Source organism: Saimiri boliviensis, chromosome 14 (assembly GCF_048565385.1).
Source record: "Saimiri boliviensis isolate mSaiBol1 chromosome 14, mSaiBol1.pri, whole genome shotgun sequence".
NCBI lineage: Eukaryota > Metazoa > Chordata > Mammalia > Primates > Cebidae > Saimiri > Saimiri boliviensis.
The window spans coordinates 50201154-50219155 of NC_133462.1; the positions used below are offsets into that span (position 1 = coordinate 50201154).

At 42.3% G+C, this 18002-nt stretch overlaps 1 protein-coding gene and 1 pseudogene across 9 annotated transcripts in view; both read right to left on the minus strand.

Annotated features, from left to right (window-relative positions):
• The window catches only part of PPP1R12B (protein phosphatase 1 regulatory subunit 12B), a 256766-nt gene that overhangs the window by 166082 nt on the left and 72682 nt on the right, over positions 1 to 18002 (minus strand). For all 9 annotated transcript variants that reach the window (XM_074385025.1, XM_074385023.1, XM_010348875.2 and 6 more), the window contains 7 exons: positions 17425 to 17584; positions 15980 to 16124; positions 14120 to 14194; positions 11164 to 11243; positions 10363 to 10502; positions 7172 to 7284; positions 3248 to 3451 (listed from right to left, as the gene is read on the minus strand). In XM_074385025.1, the coding sequence (XP_074241126.1) occupies positions 3248 to 3451; positions 7172 to 7284; positions 10363 to 10502; positions 11164 to 11243; positions 14120 to 14194; positions 15980 to 16124; positions 17425 to 17584 (917 nt within the window). The remainder of the gene's footprint in view (positions 1 to 3247; positions 3452 to 7171; positions 7285 to 10362; positions 10503 to 11163; positions 11244 to 14119; positions 14195 to 15979; positions 16125 to 17424; positions 17585 to 18002) is intronic.
• On the minus strand, positions 1391 to 3236 carry LOC104652929 (peptidyl-prolyl cis-trans isomerase FKBP8 pseudogene; annotated as a pseudogene).

Sequence of the window (18002 nt, forward strand, 5' to 3'; positions counted from 1 at the left end):
TTCAAAAGCTTATTCCTAACTTTCTTCCATTAAAAAAACAGTATGAAGGGAAATAATTCTCATGGGAAAGTCAGGATGAGCAAATAAATAAAAGAGCAGCACAAATTATACAAAGCAGCAGCTATGCCAAGAGAGGAGGAGAGCCTCTGAAAAGCCACAAACAGAAAGCTCCACTCTAATATTCCTGACGAAATAAGATTTATGTAGTCTCCAGTAGTCCCCAGTACATCTTCTCCTTGAAATACAGCTTCCTTAGGACTATGTACAATAAGTATGCTGCAGAGTTAATGCAACCAATGTGCCTCATCTCTTTGAGTAGTCTCCAGAAATATCAAGCAAGAGGACTGTGATTACAAGATGTGATCCCAAAGAAAAGCACTAAGAGAATCCTATAAAATCTGGAACTAAAAAGGGGAGAAAATAAAAATTTACTTTTTTTTTTTTTTTTTTTGAGACAGAGTTTCGCTCTTGTTACCCAGGCTGGAGTGCAATGGCACAATCTCGGCTCACCGCAACCTCCGCCTCCTGGGTTCAGGCAATTCTCCTGCCTCAGCCTCCTAAGTAGCTGGGATTACAGGCACGCGCCACCATGCCCAGCTAATTTTTTGTATTTTTAGTAGAGACGGGGTTTCACCATGTTGACCAGGATGGTATCGATCTCTTGACGTTGTGATCCACCCGCCTCAGCCTCCCAAAGTGCTGGGATTACAGGCTTGAGCCACCGCGCCCAGCAAAATTTACTTATCTTGAATGAATATACAAACTATTTGGGAAGTTGGCTTAACCATATTTTCCATATTAATGAAAGGATGACAAGTTAAAAGATTTTTTTCTAAGTACTAATTTGCCTGAGCTTTATTTGGATTCAAAGCCCAGGTAAGGGAGCTTTGCTTCTAAACATCAGAAGAAGTTTCTTTCAGGAGAACATCTTAGGCCATATTAAAATTTTTTTTTTTGAGACAGGGTCTCACTCTGTCACCCAGGCTGGAGTGCAATGGCCTGGTCTTGGCTCACTGAAACTTCTGTCTCCCCAGGTTCAAGTGATTCTTGTGCCTGAGTAGCTGGGATTACAGGCACATGCCACCATGCCTGGCTAGTTTTTGTATTTTTACTAGAGACGGACTTCCACCGTGTTGACCAGGCTGGTTTCAAACTCCTGACCTCAAGTAATTCACCCACCTCAGCCTCCCAAAGTGCTGGGATTTTTTTTTTTTTCAGGGTGGGAGGCTTTATTTCACTGTGGTGAGGAGGGAGCCTATGCAGGGCAGGTGGGGCAGGTGAGGCAGGTGGGGCAGGTGGGGCAGGTGGGGTAGGTGGGGCAGGTGGGGCAGGTGGGGTGGGGGGGCAGGGGGGGCAGGGGGGGCAGGTGGGACAGGTGGGACAGGTGGGACAGGCAGGGCAGGAGGGCCTGCCCCCAAGCCTACTGAGGAGAAACTGAGGCCAGCCCCAGCAGAGACCTAGCCCAGAGGGAGGAGGGCTGGGAGGAACCTGGGTCTGGAGGAATGAGGGCCCCTTTCCTCTAGGCTTTCCTCCTAGAGGGCCTCAGTCCCTCCTCTGGTTGAGGAGAAGGAGGCCAGATCAGAGAGGGCAGTGGACAGAGAGTCTGGGGGAGTCAGGGAGCACAGGGCAGGGTCCATGGTGTGCAGAGGGGGTGGCGTCCACCTGGGCAGTCAATTTCCGGCAGCGATGACCACAGAGAACGCCACACCCCCTAAGGCAACAGCAGTCACCCCAAATAGCCACTTCCACGAGACTGACCAGGCACCCTTGCCGGGGCACTTGGTGGGCAGCCAGCTGAGGTCGCCCAGCATTTTCCAGTATAGGGCAGTCTCCGTGCTCCACTGTGCCACGTGCTTCTTCACCAGTTTCAAGAGCTCTGCGTGGATCATCTTGTTGGAAGGTTCCAGCTTCAGGGCTGCCCTCAGGATGGGGATGGCCTCACTACACTCGCCCTGCTAGGCCTTTGTAAAAGAGAGCCTTGATGTTGTCTAGACAGTGTTCCAGCACGAGGCTGCAGGAGTGCAGGGCTATGCGGTAGTGGTCAAGGTTCAGCTGCGAGGCCACCAGGTTGTTGAGATGCTTCACCTTCAGCCGCAGAAGCTGCTCCTCCTCTTCGAACGTCATGTCCACTTTGGCACTAGAGGTGATAGTCTTGATGGCGAGGTCATAGGAGTTGGTGGCCAGAAAAAGTCCTCCCGCTGATAGTGGGCGCTGCTGCACTCCCACTTCTGGCTGGCCAGGGCCATGCACTCCTGCCCCGTGAGCATCTCCAGGTCAGGCCCGTCTGTGGCCGTCTTCGGGGTCACCTCCAGGCACAGGGCTGTGTATCTATGGGCTCCTGCCCTGGGGGCCATAGCAGTACTTGGAATCAGCAGAGACCATGGCCCTCTCCCCTACGTCCCTGAATGAGACACTAAGATCCAGGGCCTGGATGACTTCACAGTCACTCAGGGAACACCAGCTCTGGCTTCTCCTGCACCAGTGTGCTGTTCTCTCATGATATGCAAATGCATGGTCACCACCTGGCCCTTGACTGGGCAGCTGGAACCCGGCAGCCCTGGGACCAGTGTCTTCTTCCTAACAGCGGGTTCCTTAGGATGTCCAGCCACTCTTCCGGGACAGGAGAAGGGGCAGGCTCAGGCTCCATGGCAGTGAGGACTCTCAGGTCGGGGGCCCTAGGCTGCTCAGCCTCCTCTACCAAGGGCTGTCCCATATCCTCCAGCAATAGCAGCTCACTCAGGTCATCTTCCTCCTCCTCTTCCTCACCCTCTCCCCAACCCCTCCCAGCACCACGAAGTCCTCAAGCAGTGGGACCGAGGTGGGAGGCGGGGGGCGGGGTGGGGAGTGGGGGGTGCTCAGAGGGTTCAGCACAGGATGCCATGCTGCTGGGGGTATGAGAATTGGCCCTCTGGCTCCAGGACGCGGTCCTTCCTGCACCCTCCTCCACCATATTAAAATTTTTATGTTTCTGATCCACTTTTTGCTTTAGGTAAGAGAGCAAGGAAGAATGGACAAACCAAAAGGAAAAGCTATTTTTAAAGCTTTTTTTTTTCTTTTTTGGCCAAGCAAATAATAGCAACCAAATAGCTAATTGATTAAACTATCAGTGTCTCTGTCTCCCTTTAAAGGCTTTGCATTTCCAAAATCAAATTAAGGACTAGAAAATATTTTCATTTTTCCTAAGACTGAATTTTCATTGGGAAAAAAAAGTGCCTTGGAATTCCCCCTTACCCTACCCAAACTGCACCTTATCTTTGTTGTCCAGCAGAGCAGAAATCCGAGGGCTTGAAGAAGAGCGGTAGACGGAAGAGCCTCGGTCCCTTAGAGGTTCCCTGGAATTGGCCACCTCACTCAGCATGTTGTGGCTGCCAGTTTTTCTCAGTCCCAATCTCCATGAAGAAGGAGATTCATCTTTGGGCTCTTCCAGCTTGTTAAAAAGGCCAGAAGAGAACTATGAAAGAAGCAAATAAAAGAAAAGAAAAAGAAAGGCTCTGATGATTCTTTCTTAGCCTATTTGCCTTTTCCACACTTAACTAAGTTCAGAGAGGCAACACAGGATAGCTAGGAAGAACAAATACATGGCAGGCTTTCTGCCAGTGTTCCCTTCCTCACCCAGCAAACCCTAATAACCTCTCCAGGCTCTTTCTTCCTAAGCCAAAAATACCCTCTGATTCTCCACACAGTGCTCCTACGTGACAAAGTTGTTCTGAGAAATTAAACATCATTTGCTATGCCTGTGCAATTAATACTGACATGGAACACCAGGAGATTGTATTCTAGTAATATACCTTCTTCTAACTCACTGTGGGCCGGGCGTGGTGGCTCATGACTGAAATCCAAGCACTTTGGAGGCCAAGGCAGGTGGATCACCTGAGGTCAGGAGTTCAAGACCAGCCTGACCAACATGGTGAAACCCTGTCTTTAAACAATAAATAAATAAAATAAAATAAAAAACTCACTGTGGAACTGAAAATAAGATACTTTACTTCTCTAGGTTTCAACATGCTCATCTGTAAAATAACAATAATGAGCTTAATCCCTCCTTATAATATGTGGAGACCGGAAAAAATTAGACCAGCTAATTTATCTTTTCTTTTTTTCTTTTTGAAGTAGGGTCTCACTCTGTCACCCAGGCTGGAAGGCAGTGGCCTAATCAGGGCTCACTGCAGCCTTGACCACCTGGGCTCAAGTGATCCTCCCACCTCAGCCCACTGAGTAGCTGGGACTACCAGCATGCACCACTGTGCCCAGTTAATTTTCTCTAAATTTTAGTAGAGACGAGCTCTCCCTATATTGCCTAGGCTGGTCTCAAACTCCTAAACGCAAGCAATCCTCCCACCTCAGCTTCCCAAAGTGCTGTGATTACAGGCATGAGCCCATGCTCAGCCAGGAACAAGCTAATTTATAAATACATTTTAAGGTACTATGATAAAATGATTTAAGTTAACACTGATAAAAATTCTAGAAGCCACTCCACTCAAATTCAAGAAAATTTATTTGCTCTAGAGTAGCAGTTCAGAGAACTTTAGATTTCACTGACCAGGGGGAAAAAAAAAAAAAAAGAGGTCAAAGGGTTGCTATGTTTTTATCTTTTAAATTAAATTTTGCCAAAAGAGAACAATATTCTGAAAGATGTTTTCTTTTTGAACAACTCATCATCACCACTATTTTCTTAAAAAAATAAAATTTTAACATCAGAAAAGAAAGCTTTATGGAAAGCTTACATTGTCCTTAATTATCTTATTTTGCCATAAACTAGGGAAACATCATAGACTAGCATTAGGCCAAGGACCTGCACTTTCGGGTACAACTAGTCTTTGGAACACAAGCCAACAGACCTTTCCTGAGGTCCAGGGCCTTTTCAAGAAGACTTAGGCCTTTCTTCTAATACGAGGCTACCTTCACTGCCTGATATAGTGAAACATCAATAAAAATATTAAAACACTCATCTTGAACTCACATATAGATTTTCTCTTTTCATCAGTCATCTGAAGGTACACATTTATGTATTCCTTCCAGCTTTAGGGCTTCAATAATGTCAGCTTTTTACAAGCTACCTGATTCTAAGGGGGAAAATGCCTTTCCCAGCATCATTTAAGTGAAGTTGAGAGTGAGAGATAGAGCGCACGTGCACGCGCGCGCGCGCGCGCGCGTGTGTGTGTGTGTGTGTGTGTATGTTTTGAGACAGGGTCTCACTCTATCGCCCAGGCTGAAGTGCAGTGGAACAATCACAGCTCACTGAAGCCTTGACCTCCTAGGGTCAAGTGATTCTCCTACTTCAGCTTCACAGTCCCAAGTTGCTGGGACTACAGGTGTGTGCCACCATGCCTGGCTAATTTTTTTACCGTTTTTGTTTGTTTGTTTGTTGTTTGTTTGTTTTTAAATAAAGACGGGGTTTCACCATGTTGGTTAGGCTGGTCTTGAATTCCTGGCCTCAGGCGATCCACCTGCCTTGGCCTCCAAAGTGCTTGGATTACAAGCGTGAGCCACCACGCCCAGCCTACTGTTTGTAAAGATGAGGTTTTCCCATGTTGCCCAAACTGGCCCCAAACTCCTGAGTTCAAGTGATTTGCCCATGTTGGCCTCCCAAAGTGCTGAGATTATATGTGTAGCCACTGTACCCTGTCTAATTTAGTATTTTTCTATTGAAAACAGTAGTAAAGCTAGGCATCCTTAGAAGCAGTGACAGTATATGAGGTACAACTAAATGACTGAATAATGAGTGAGAATTATATTTATTCAAAACCTCTTTAATTATTCACAATGAAGCTTCTAGGGATAAGTAGTCAGACCTTTGTTCTCTCATTTCCACAAGAATACCATAAGCCCAACTTTCCAATTCATAAAGTGCTAAGAAGATCAGTAAGTTCATACCTATATAACCATAGGGCTTTTTCAATAGCTTCATTCCAAAGAACTCAAATCAAATTCTTAACCTCAAAAGGAATTTTATACTTTGTAGAGCAGGGCCATTCAACTCAGTCTCACCGACTAGAAGCCTACAGATTCTCAAAGGCCTGCACAAAGTTACAGAAGGAGGTGCCTCTGGTATTTCAACAAATTATTTCTATATCTGCCGTCTACTCATCATAAGGTATAAAGACTTTACTCATGAAAGTAAAGTCTTGCCCCTGCCAGGGGGTATTAAAAAATAAATTAAATTAAAAAATAAAAAAAGAAAGTAAAGTCTTAAAAGAGAATTAGAAAAAGAAGAATAACCAATAAAACAATGAATGTTGGATGCTAGATATCTTCCAGCCCAGCCCACACTTTACATGTAGGCATCTTAACTTTAGATACAAAGAAAATAGGCAAATGTCAAAATCTCTTTGGTCTCAGACTACTCTCTCTTACATTATCTTTTTTTTTTTTTTTTTGAGACGGAGTTTCGCTCTTGTTACCCAGGCTGGAGTGCGATGGCGCGATCTCGGCTCACCGCAACCTCCGCCTCCTGGGTTCAGGCAATTCTCCTGCCTCAGCCTCCTGAGTAGCTGGGATTACAGGCATGTGCCACCATGCCCAGCTAATTTCTTGTATTTTTAGTAGAGACGGGGTTTCACTATGTTGACCGGGATGGTCTCGATCTCTTGACCTCGTGATCCACCCGCCTCGGCCTCCCAAAGTGCTGGGATTACAGGCTTGAGCCACCGCGCCCGGCTTCTTACATTATCTTAACACATGGTAGCCAAATTTGATCTTACAGATTTTTGGGGGCAATGTTATAGGTTGAAAGTTCGTGTCCTCCCAAAAGTCATATATTGAAGCACTAATTCCCAATGTGACTGTATTTGGAAATAGGGTCTGTGAGAAGTAGTTTAAACGAGGTCAAAAGGGTGGGGCCCTAATCCAATAGGGCTGGCTGGTTACCTTATAAGAAGAGAGACACCAGATCTCCTTCTCTCTGCCACGTTAGGACATAGTGAGAAGGTGGTTATATTCATGTCAGGAAGAGGGCCCTCACCAGGAACTGAATTGGCTGGTACCTTAATCTGAGACTTCCCAGCCTCTAGAACTGTGAGAAATACATTTCTGGTGTTTAAGCCACCCAGCCTGTGTTTTTTGCTATGAGAGCAGACTACGACAGGCAAGAATGTACATTTAAGGCCATTCTAGGTGTGTGCTACTGCAATAGGATGAAATATGATTCCCAAATTAAGTCAAAAATACTCACCCTCCTAGCAGAAGAGGAAGAGAAGGTATTTTGAGCTGGTGCTGGTATCTGCTCCGTGATACTACTCTTGTTTTCAGAGTTGGAATGGTTGACAAAGGCTTCCGTCTTTTTATCTGTTATTTAAGACAAGAGAAGTAACAAGTACTACTATAAACATCTTACCTTTGTGTCTATGTCCTTTTCTGCTAATAGAAAAGGTTTGCCCATTATCCAAATAGATTAAGGCCTTGTAATGCTTGGATGTAAACTAGCATAAGACCTCTTGCAACTGTTGGCAGAAGAAAATAAGCTCAATGTTATTTCCATCTTGGTAGGTTCCAAGTCCAACTTTCAGACAAAAACTGAAAACTATCTCCACTTATTATATCATATACAAAATCTATCTATAGGGATCTCATCCTTTTCTATAGTTTTACCTTTCATTTCTTTTTTTTTTTTTTGAGACGGAGTTTCGCTCTTGTTATCCAGGCTGGAGTGCAATGGCGCGATCTCGGCTCACTGCAACCTCCGCCTCCTGGGTTCAGGCAATTCTCCTGCCTCAGCCTCCTGAGTAGCTGGGATTACAGGCACGCGCCGCCATGCCCAGCTAATTTTTTTGTATTTTTAGTAGAGACGGGGTTTCACCATGTTGACCAGGATGGTCTCGATCTCTTGACCTTGTGATCCACCCGCCTTGGCCTCCCAAAGTTCTGGGATTACAGGCTTGAGCCACCGCGCCCAGCCCATGTGACATGTATTTTATTCATGTATACTCCTTTCTATTCCCTGACTAGATATATCAACAAAAAATATTTAATAAATGTGAATGTCTGTTATGTTCCAGGCATTGAGCTGAGACCTGGGAGTTCAATAATAAACCCAGAGTTCCCAGACAAAATGATGAGTGCTACAGCAGAGTTAAGTAGGCAGTGCTAGGATAGAAGAACAGTGAGGTGGCCCATTTCCTTTCAGCTTCCTGCACCAGAACAACTTTTTCAATCTGCTGGATCCTACAGTCCTACAGAAATCACTCAACAAGCACTGATGGCCTGAAATGAATTTAGGTATAAATCGTACAAACAAATGTTTGGGAGCAGGAAAGCTCGGGGCATGTTTGAGGAAATTAAGCAGTCCAGCTTGGCCAAAATATGTCCTTATCTATGTACAGCATTGGAAAGGTCAGCTGGAGCTAGATTATGAAAAGTCCTGAAGGCCAGAGCAGGAGGCTTGGGGTTTATTTACTCTGCAGGCAAAGGCAGAGTAAGGGAGGTAGTCACAGGTTTAAATAGAGGTGTAGCATAATCAAAAGGGTACTGTGAGTGTTTATACCAATAGCAATGTGAAAATGGACAACAGAGAACAAGAGATCTGAGGCAAGGGTACACATCACAAAGTAATGACAGTAGTTCAGGCAGCTCCCTCCCATTTTTCTCATACCTTAGCCACTAACAAAAGTGATCTAGCATAGCGCAAGTTCAGATATTTGTTCCAAATAGTTGAAGGCTAGAATATGTAAGTTTTCAATAAATAATCAAATATCAAAAAGATGCACATTTATAAATTCTGACAGGTATTATAATGGCATTTCCAGAGCAAACTGTGAAGACTAACAATAGAAGTTCAAGTCTCAATGAAGAAAAGGTCATCTCGTACACTGTAAACTTAGCTGTTGCCTATCTTCTCTATAGAACTGATGGTTCTCTAACTTCCTTTGGTGACTGACATTCAAGGAGCCTCAGAGATTGAGACAGTAAGAAGGGTAGTATTCTCCCATAATGGAGACAAATCATATCAGCAAAGCCAGACCGCATCAGGAGCTGGTGCCCAGACAACAGAGTAAGTTAAATATCTTCATTATGGGTAGGTCAGCCATGGCAAAGTTCAGAGGAAAGCACAGACTCCATTATAAACTCAATGTGTGACCTCTTCCCCTCTATCAGAAACATTTCATCTTATCATGGACTCCAGTTTGGAGGAATAATATGGTAGTGAATGTGGGGCATAGGTACACTGTAATATCTCAGTTTACCATTGGCTTCCAATTATCTAAGGAGAACTATTTCTGTCGCAGTTGAACCTCTATTCAGTAAAAGCCAATATTCTTTTCTCAGTGTTTACCTGACTATAAATCAAAACCTGTGGATTATTTTATAGCTTCTTGGTCTGACCACATTCAGCACTTCACTTTCACTGTTAAGATTTCTGTCTTGTCAAACAATAAACTTAAGAAGCTCTAGGGCTAGGCATGGTGGCTCACGCCTGTAATCCTAGCACTTTGGGAGGCTGAGACAGATGGATCATTTGCGGTCAGGAGTTTGAGACCAGCCTAGACAACACAGTAAAACCCTGTCTCTACTAAAAATACTAAAATTAACTGGGTGTGATGGCATGCCCCTGTAGTCCCAGCTACTGGGGCAGAGCTGAGGCACGGGGATAGTTTGAGCATGGGAGGTGGAGGTTGCAGTGAGCTAAGATCATACCACTGCACTCCAGCCCGGGCAACAGAGTGAGACTCTGTCTCAGAAAAAAAACAAAAAACAAAAAACCTCTCTATATGAGGTATATGTTATCAGTAGCCATAAAGGTAAATGTGATTTTGTTACTTCCTCATTCCCCAACTCAAATAATGAGGGGGAAAAAGATTTTAGAATTCTATTTAGGGACTCACACAAACCTGAGAATTAAATGCAAGTATTTACCAGTTGGTTTGACCCTAAGAGCTTCTGCAAGAGCTCATCTTCTTTGCCTCTCAGCACACTGACATTTTGGAATCTGGCCTCTATGCCATCTACCAAACTGAGGAAAGGACAGGTGGATCCCTCACTTAAGTATTATTATTTTTTTCTTTTTTAATTTTTTTGTAGAGGAAGGGTCTTGCTATGTTGCCCAAGCTGGTCTTGAACTCCTGACTTCAAGCAAGCCACCCTGCTTGGCCTCCCAAAGTGTTGAGGCACTGTACTTGGCCTTCACCTAAGAATTCTTTGTGTGCCTTATTATATGGCGACACAGGAATCAGCAGATATAGTCTAACATAGCTCACAGTTTTTGTATCAGCTGGTCAGCAGCAATTTGATCTCGTATCCTTGAAAACTAAACTTCAAGCTCTTTTTGGAGTCCTGTGAGGTGCTCCAAAGGTGCTAGCTCTCTGACAAGGAGTAATCTCCTTCTACTATGGAGATAGAGGATCTTTACTATGAACATGTTTGTATTACCTGCCTCCTTCTCAGTTTCTGACTCAGAAGCTTCATCTTCACCTTCCTCCTCCTCTGAGCTGGAGCTACTAGATTCTTTGTTTTCTTCCCCCGTTTCTTGGGACTTAGAAGTCTCCTCCTCATAGAGTATCTTCTCTTTGCTAAATTAAAGATGACAAATTGGGTATAATTCAGAAGTGATAATCAGGTTATAATAAAGGGAACAAGTCTATAAACCTATATGTGGAAACAATAACAGAAACACATTCAAATTCTTCTTTACATCTTTGTGTTCTTCTGAACCGTTCATTTTTGTAGACTAAGATTTAGTAATTGACTACAGAGTGTGACTCAAGGAAATCTGGCTTGTTTAACACACAGAAAACAAGAAGAGCTATGAATTTTGATGATGGTGGATACATATTCAAAAAAATCATTTAACAAATGTTTACTGAGTACTTATTACATGCCAGGAATCATGCTAGGCACTGGTATAGTCATAAACAAAATAGACACTGTCTCTTGAGTTCATGAAATTTATAGTAAGTAAAGGCAGAAGCTGAGACTAAGAACACCTAAGCCAGGATTTTAAAATAGTGCACACAGTCTCAATTAATTTTGAAGTTTAAAACACAGTCAACCATCCTTATTATCCCCCTCACATATCAATGCCACTCTCTTGCCCCACAAACTTTCCCACAAGTTTATAGATCATTTGGCTAAATACAAACACAGAGTTTCTTCACTTTATACATTCTGAAGTTAAGTATGCAAAGGACACAGAGCAAAGCTCATCCCATTCCTTAAACCTAAAATTCTTACTTTTTAAAGAGCCCACTCTGCATCTTGCGGTTCAGGTCTGACTCAATGAGTTTATTCCGTGTCTCCTTTTCACTTCGAAGCTGGAAATGGAGAAAACAGAGAGAAAAGGGAAGAAGTTGACTACTGGTGAAAAATCATCAGTATTGAGAACCAAAATGGTACTGTCATTCTGAAGAAAACAGGACCAACACCAAAGAGGTAGAGGGGAACCTAAGAAAAAGAGAAACATATCAGCTGGGTCTCCTTAGATGACAGAACTCATCCAAGATAGAATAGAAAAGCCATGGTGTTAAGAGCTTCAATAAAACTGCTCCTATCAAATATCCTAACCCAATCTTCAATAAAAGCCTACATTCTGAAGGATAAAAAGCCAGAAGGAACCTGAAAGAATTCTTTATGATTCATATACTGAAATAAGTTGGCAACATTTCTAAAGAAAACACAGGTACTAAATGGGAAAGAAGCCCTTAGAGAAAATGGTCTGCTATAGATGCATGCTCTAGACAAGATGTATTTATATCCCTGGAACTCCAAGTTATGCAGAGGGCAAAGATAAGTACCATTCCCACTGGTTTAGAAATATTATTTCATGAATAATACTATTGATGTTCAAAAACCTAACCATGCTAGGTAGAGAATACACAGGAACTCTCTATTTTTGCCAATTCCATGTGAGTCTAAACTTATTTCAGAATAAAAAGTTTTAAAAATTACAAGAACCTAACTGTGCAAAGTATACATCTTATAATTAGGAAGGCTGTTGCTGCTAAATAACAGCGTTGACACTGTATTTGAAAACCCTGGTTTCAGTGCTCCTGATTGCTCAACAAAGAGAACAAAATGAACTTTAAGTTGTGTTTGTCTGAGCTTTACATACGTGACTTCCCCACTGAGCCTTAAAATAACTGGAATCTTCACTTCACCATTCCAGACATAATGCTGAACACAACAGAGGTTAGATATGGTTGATCTGTCCCATCACTGAGCTATGCAGTTCTTTGATTCAGAACTTCTGTTTCCCACATCTGTCCTAAACTTTAGTTTACATTACCTGAGTGACAGCAAGCACAAAAGAAAAAAAAAATGCCATTGACTTTTTTGCCCCTAATGTCCCACCCTAATATCATTGATCTTTATTACCCTCAAATTATTCATCTACTTTATGAGTAAAAAATACGGCTTATTCACTTTTCATCTGTATATCAGGTGGGTTTTCCATTCTGCAGTTTAAACACAAATACCATACTTAAATAGTTCTCTTGCATAGCACTAATTAAGCCAAAGGCATGCAGGACCAAACAATAAAAGATTTAAAATGAAGAGCAGAGAAGGGAGGACTGAATTCTGGATCTTTCATAAAACTGGAATAAGTATGAATCACTGACCAAATACTTCCCTATATCAAATGATGGTTTTAGTATTGTGTGTTTCCTTATTTTTTAAGAAAGAAATATATTATTCTCTGTAATCAATGTACTTAAATAAAGATAGCCTTTTAGTCAACAACAAAAAAAGTCATGAGGTGTCCTCCACTCTGGTACTTTCTATTTCGAAAAACCTCTGATTTAAGCATATCACATTCATTTTCTAGAACTCAAGGGTAATTCTTAGTTTTTTTGTTGCTATTTTAACTTTCTTTTTTTTTTTTTAGACGGAGTTTCGCTCTTGTTACCCAGGCTGGAGTGCAATGGCGCGATCTTGGCTCACTGCAACCTCCGCCTCCTGGGTTCAAGCAATTCTCCTGCCTCAGCCTCCTGAGTAGCTGGGATTACAGGCACGTGCCACCATGTCCAGCTAATTTTTTGTATTTTTAGTAGAGACGGGGTTTCACCATGTTGACCAGGATGGTCTCGATCTCTCGACCTCATGATCCACCCGCCTCTGCCTCCCAAAGTGCTGGGATTACAGGCTTGAGCCACCGCGCCTGGCCTGCTATTTTAACTTTCAACTCCTTGAAGGCCATCTTATAACGAGCAAAAAATCTGAACAATAATGGTTTCTGGGATACATTCTTCCAACAGACTGTTTATGTTACTGAAGGAAACAATGAACATATCTGTAAGGCAGATATGTCCATTTCAACTCTCAGCAGACATAACTGAAACAAACAAGTGATTAAGATACTTGGTGTGAACTGCAAACTATTAGAAAAGTTTTCTGACTCTGCACCAAGTAGACTTAATGAACATTTATAGAACTCTCCACTTTAAATACACAAAATATACACTCTTATCACATCACACCTATTTACAGGTTTAAATGAAACACTGTTTGGCTGCTTGTTAGTTATTTTCTTCCCTCATTTTTTTCTTGTCTCTAATATTAAGCACAATTATAGGCATACCCATTTTTAGACTGCATTCTAGCCCAGGCAATAAAACAACACCCCCGTTCTCTCTCCCTCTTCCTCTTCCTCTTTCTTCCTCTCCTTCATTCTTTTTTTTTTTTTTAATTCTTTCTTTCTTCTTTAAAAAAAAAAAAAAAAGAGGTTTTATTGACTCACAGTTCTGCATGGCTGGGGAGGCCTCAGGAAACTTACGGCTATGGCAGAAGGTGAAGGGGAAGCAAATCACCTTCTTCACAAGGTGGCAGGAAGACATGCCAAGCCAAGGGGGAAAAGCCCCTTATAAAACCAACAGATCTCGTGAGAACTCACTATCACAAGAACAACATGGGGGGAACCACCCTCATAATCCAATTATCCTCCACCTGGTGTCTCCCTTGACACGCGTCTCAGGCAGTTCTTTATAGCAGTAAGAGATTATAATTTGGCGGGGCGTGGTGGCTCACGCCTGTAATCCAAGCACTTTGGAGGCCAAGACAGGTGGATCACCTGAGGTGGGGAGTTCAAGACCAGCCTGACCAACATGGTGAAACCCTGGTCTTTTAAAACTGAATAAATAAATAAAATTAAATTAAAAAAAAAAAGTTTTGAAAGCACCAATCAAAGACTTACCACATTCTGCTTCTTCTGGAGCATCTCCAAATGTTCCACAAGACCCTCATCAGCTACATCAAATGGTGTCTGGCCCTGGCAGAGAAAAGGGACACAATGACTGATAGAAAACAGAAGAAGCAATAACATGACTTTATCAAGGAACTATTCAATACTCACTTTTTGCCTTTGACTCCAATAATAGCCACTTCCTAAACTAATCTACCACGCATTATGATAACAGCTCATCTATCACAGAGGACACATAACAAGAAACACCAAATTCTTTAAATACACAGTTTGTACAACAGTATTGAGGAAATAGCACCATTTCTTTCTTTTTTTTTTTTTTTAGACGGAGTTTCACTCTTGTTACCCAGGCTGGAGTGCAATGGCGCGATCTTGGCTCACCACAACCTCCGCCTCCTGGGTTCAGGCAATTCTCCTGCCTCAGCCTCCTGAGTAGCTGGGATTACAGGCACGCACCACCATGCCCAGCTAATTTTTTGTATTTTTTAGTAGAGGCGAGGTTTCACCATGTTGACCAGGATGGTCTCGATCTTTTGACCTCGTGATCCACCCGCCTCGGCCTCCCAAAGTGCTGGGATTACAGGTGTGAGCCACCACACCCAGCTGAATCATCTTCCTTTAAGTGAGAGGAGGACTGACAAGAAAGTTACCTCTATTAGGAGCCATCAGCACAATTAATAACCCTGACCCATAGTCTGAGAATGAAACATGGGTTCAGGAAAGATGTGAAGCCAGTAAGAATATCTACTAATTAGGCTGGGCGCGGTGGCTCAAGCCTGTAATCCCAGCACTTTGGGAGGCCGAGGCAGATGGATCACGAGGTCAAGAGATCGAGACCATCCTGGTCAACAAGGTGAAACCCCGTCTCTACTAAAAACACAAAAAATTAGTTGGGCATGGTGGCGCGTGCCTGTGATCCCAGCTACTCAGGAGGCTGAGGCAGGAGAATTGCCTGAACCCGGGAGGCGGAGGTTGCGGTGAGCCAAGATCGCGCCATTGCACTCCAGCCTGGGTAACGAGCGAAACTCTGCCTCAAAAAAAAAAAAAAAAAAAAAAAGAATATCTACTAATTAAAAGAAAGGCTGTATCTCTGCACTCCTTGCACAGTGGCTCACACCTGTAATCCCAACACTTTGGGATTACTCAGCTCAATATTCACTTTTTGCCTTTAATTTCAATAATAGCTGCTTCCCTAACTAGTCTACCATACATTATGATAATACCTTTATCTATCACAGACAACACATAACAAAAAACACCAAATCCTTTAAACACAGAGTTTGGGATTACAAGTGGCAAGGCAGGGGAATAACTTGAGCCCAGGAGTTTGGGACCAGCTGGGAAACCGGTGAGACCCCATGTCTACAAAAATAAATTTCTAATTTTAATTAAAATAAAATCAGTAGATATAGGGGATAGGAGTTCCAGAGCTTCTAAGTTGTTTGAAGTGAGGCTGAATAACACTATTTTCTGTCAAACTCAAGGATCTGTCATTATAACATTTTAATGACTCATATAAAAACAGTAACAATAAATCTTTCATACCTCACCACAGACAGTAACATTAGGCTCCTCAAAGCTCATTTTTTGCCAAGAACAAATATATTTTTTTTCCTGTTTTAGAGGCTTGAACATAAAATCAGAAGGTCCATGGGGTTTTATTTTGAATAACAAACATAACTCTGTGTTAATAGGGCCAGAGGCAGGGTGGTAGAAGGTAACATCATAGCTACCAATGATGTATATTTCACCAGAACAGTCAGGCTGCCATCGAATAGAGATGCTAAGCCTTTTATTCTAGAAACCCAGCCACCAATCTCATCATTCTTTTAAAGGTTCAGGCTCACTAACCAGTTTGTTTCGAATATCCATGTCACAGAGTGCTTCTGCCAGGATGGAGCAAGCCTCCTTCACTCCCCAGTGTGCAGCAGCATGGAGAGGAGTCCAGCCATCATAATCCTGAACATTGAGTTCATAGCCAGCCTGAATTAAAAGTCTAAAAAGAAAACCCAAAACAAGACATGTATCTCCTTTATATTACAGTTCTCTGGCAAGTAAACTATTACCTAATTGATATTTCAGGTTTTGGCCCTGAACCACAGGGGTCTTAATGATTACTTCTGCCCTCTAAGGCACAGTTTGGGTTTCATAGTTACTACTTTGTGTACCAATCATAGATAACCTTTACCAATCTTCTCAAAAAAGTCATATTTCCTAGGCATATCCATGTTACACCGCACAAGGGGAGTATACAGAAAGGTATGTACCTAAGATTAACCAAAGCGTAATTCAATTAGCCAAATCACATAACTCTTAAAGGTACATTTTCCATTTTCCAGTGCAGGGAGGAAGTAACATATAAAAATGAAGACTCTAATAGGCTGCGGTCATTCTATCTATCTGTAATAGTGACAACAATAAAAATAAAGTTTAAAAAAATAAAATAAAATAAAGAGTCAACTCTCTTCAGGGTATTTTCCCGACTAGCTTTCTGGTTGTCTTCCTAGGATACTGTATTTATTATAAACCCACATGCCTCCAATTTCTTGTTAACTATAAAGCTATAATTTAACTTGTATGCACGGAAGAGAAAATATTTGACTCCAGAAGACCCAAACTACATTGGGCCCTTATGGATAGCACTCTCAGGCAGAAATGGAGCACCAAAACACTGCTATGCCTACTACAAACCCCCTATTAGGTGAAATATAAAATACTACAGGAGTCCAGTTAACAACTGCACATATAATGCCTTTGGCAGCCCATGTATTTGGGAACGCCTGTCAACATTAAGTACCAATAGCTATCTAAAGCATGTACGGATGTAAGGAAAAATGGAACAGAAAGTAGTAGAGTCCAAATCCATCATATACGTTTGACTATCCTGTGCCAGCTGGACACTGCATACTCAAGATTTATATAATTAATCTAACGACACCAAAGAAATTATATAAGTCAAAAGGGAACAAATGATCACAAGTATTATAGGTCACAAGAAGAGGTAGTTGCAGGGATATTAATGACAAATCATAGAACTGGAAGAAGTCACCTCCTAGGACAGTGTACCTCAACTCTGTTTCACATCATATATGTCAGTGAGAAGCTAGAGGAATGGTAGGAGGGAGGGATACAACCCATGGATGAATACCAGCAAAATGTGAGAAAAGTCTGCACAGTGAGGAAACCAACAAAAAAGGAAACACACCATAGCAGAAAATTTAGTTCAGCCTCTGCTTCTAAAAGCCATTTCATCTTCTCCCAGTGAACCACTCCTGATTGATATAAATGGACAATACCTGAGGACTTCAGAGTAGCCCTTGGCAGCAGCCACATGAAGGGCTGTAGCCCCTGAGCGAGCCTGCCTCACATCCTCTATTTTCCCACTGTTGAGCCACTGGCGGGCATCCTGCAACATCTGCTGCTCTTCTTCTTTTCTTGACTGCTCTAGATCAACTCCTACAGAAACCAGATACCAGACAGCCAGGATTACTAAAGCTCCACTTAAGTGTGACGGGTTATTTTCCTTAGATTACAGCACATCATAAATATAAATACAAATAACAGCCATCAAGTTGGTAATTATCAAATTTAGAAGATCAATGGCATTTGTACACATATTAAGGGTCTTACCAGAGTTAAATCATCAGGTTAAATAATATATGATACTGATCCATTAAGGGAATGCACCTAAAGTTGTTTTCAACAGAACATAAAGACACAGGGGACATTATTTTTACATTATAATATTTGTACAAAGCTATAAACTTCCAAGTCTCTAAAAATTTTAGTTTTCCAACAATCTTTCAAGGTATATATAATACACAATCCCCATTTAACAGATGAGGAAACAAAAATAGAAAGGTTAGACATCTTG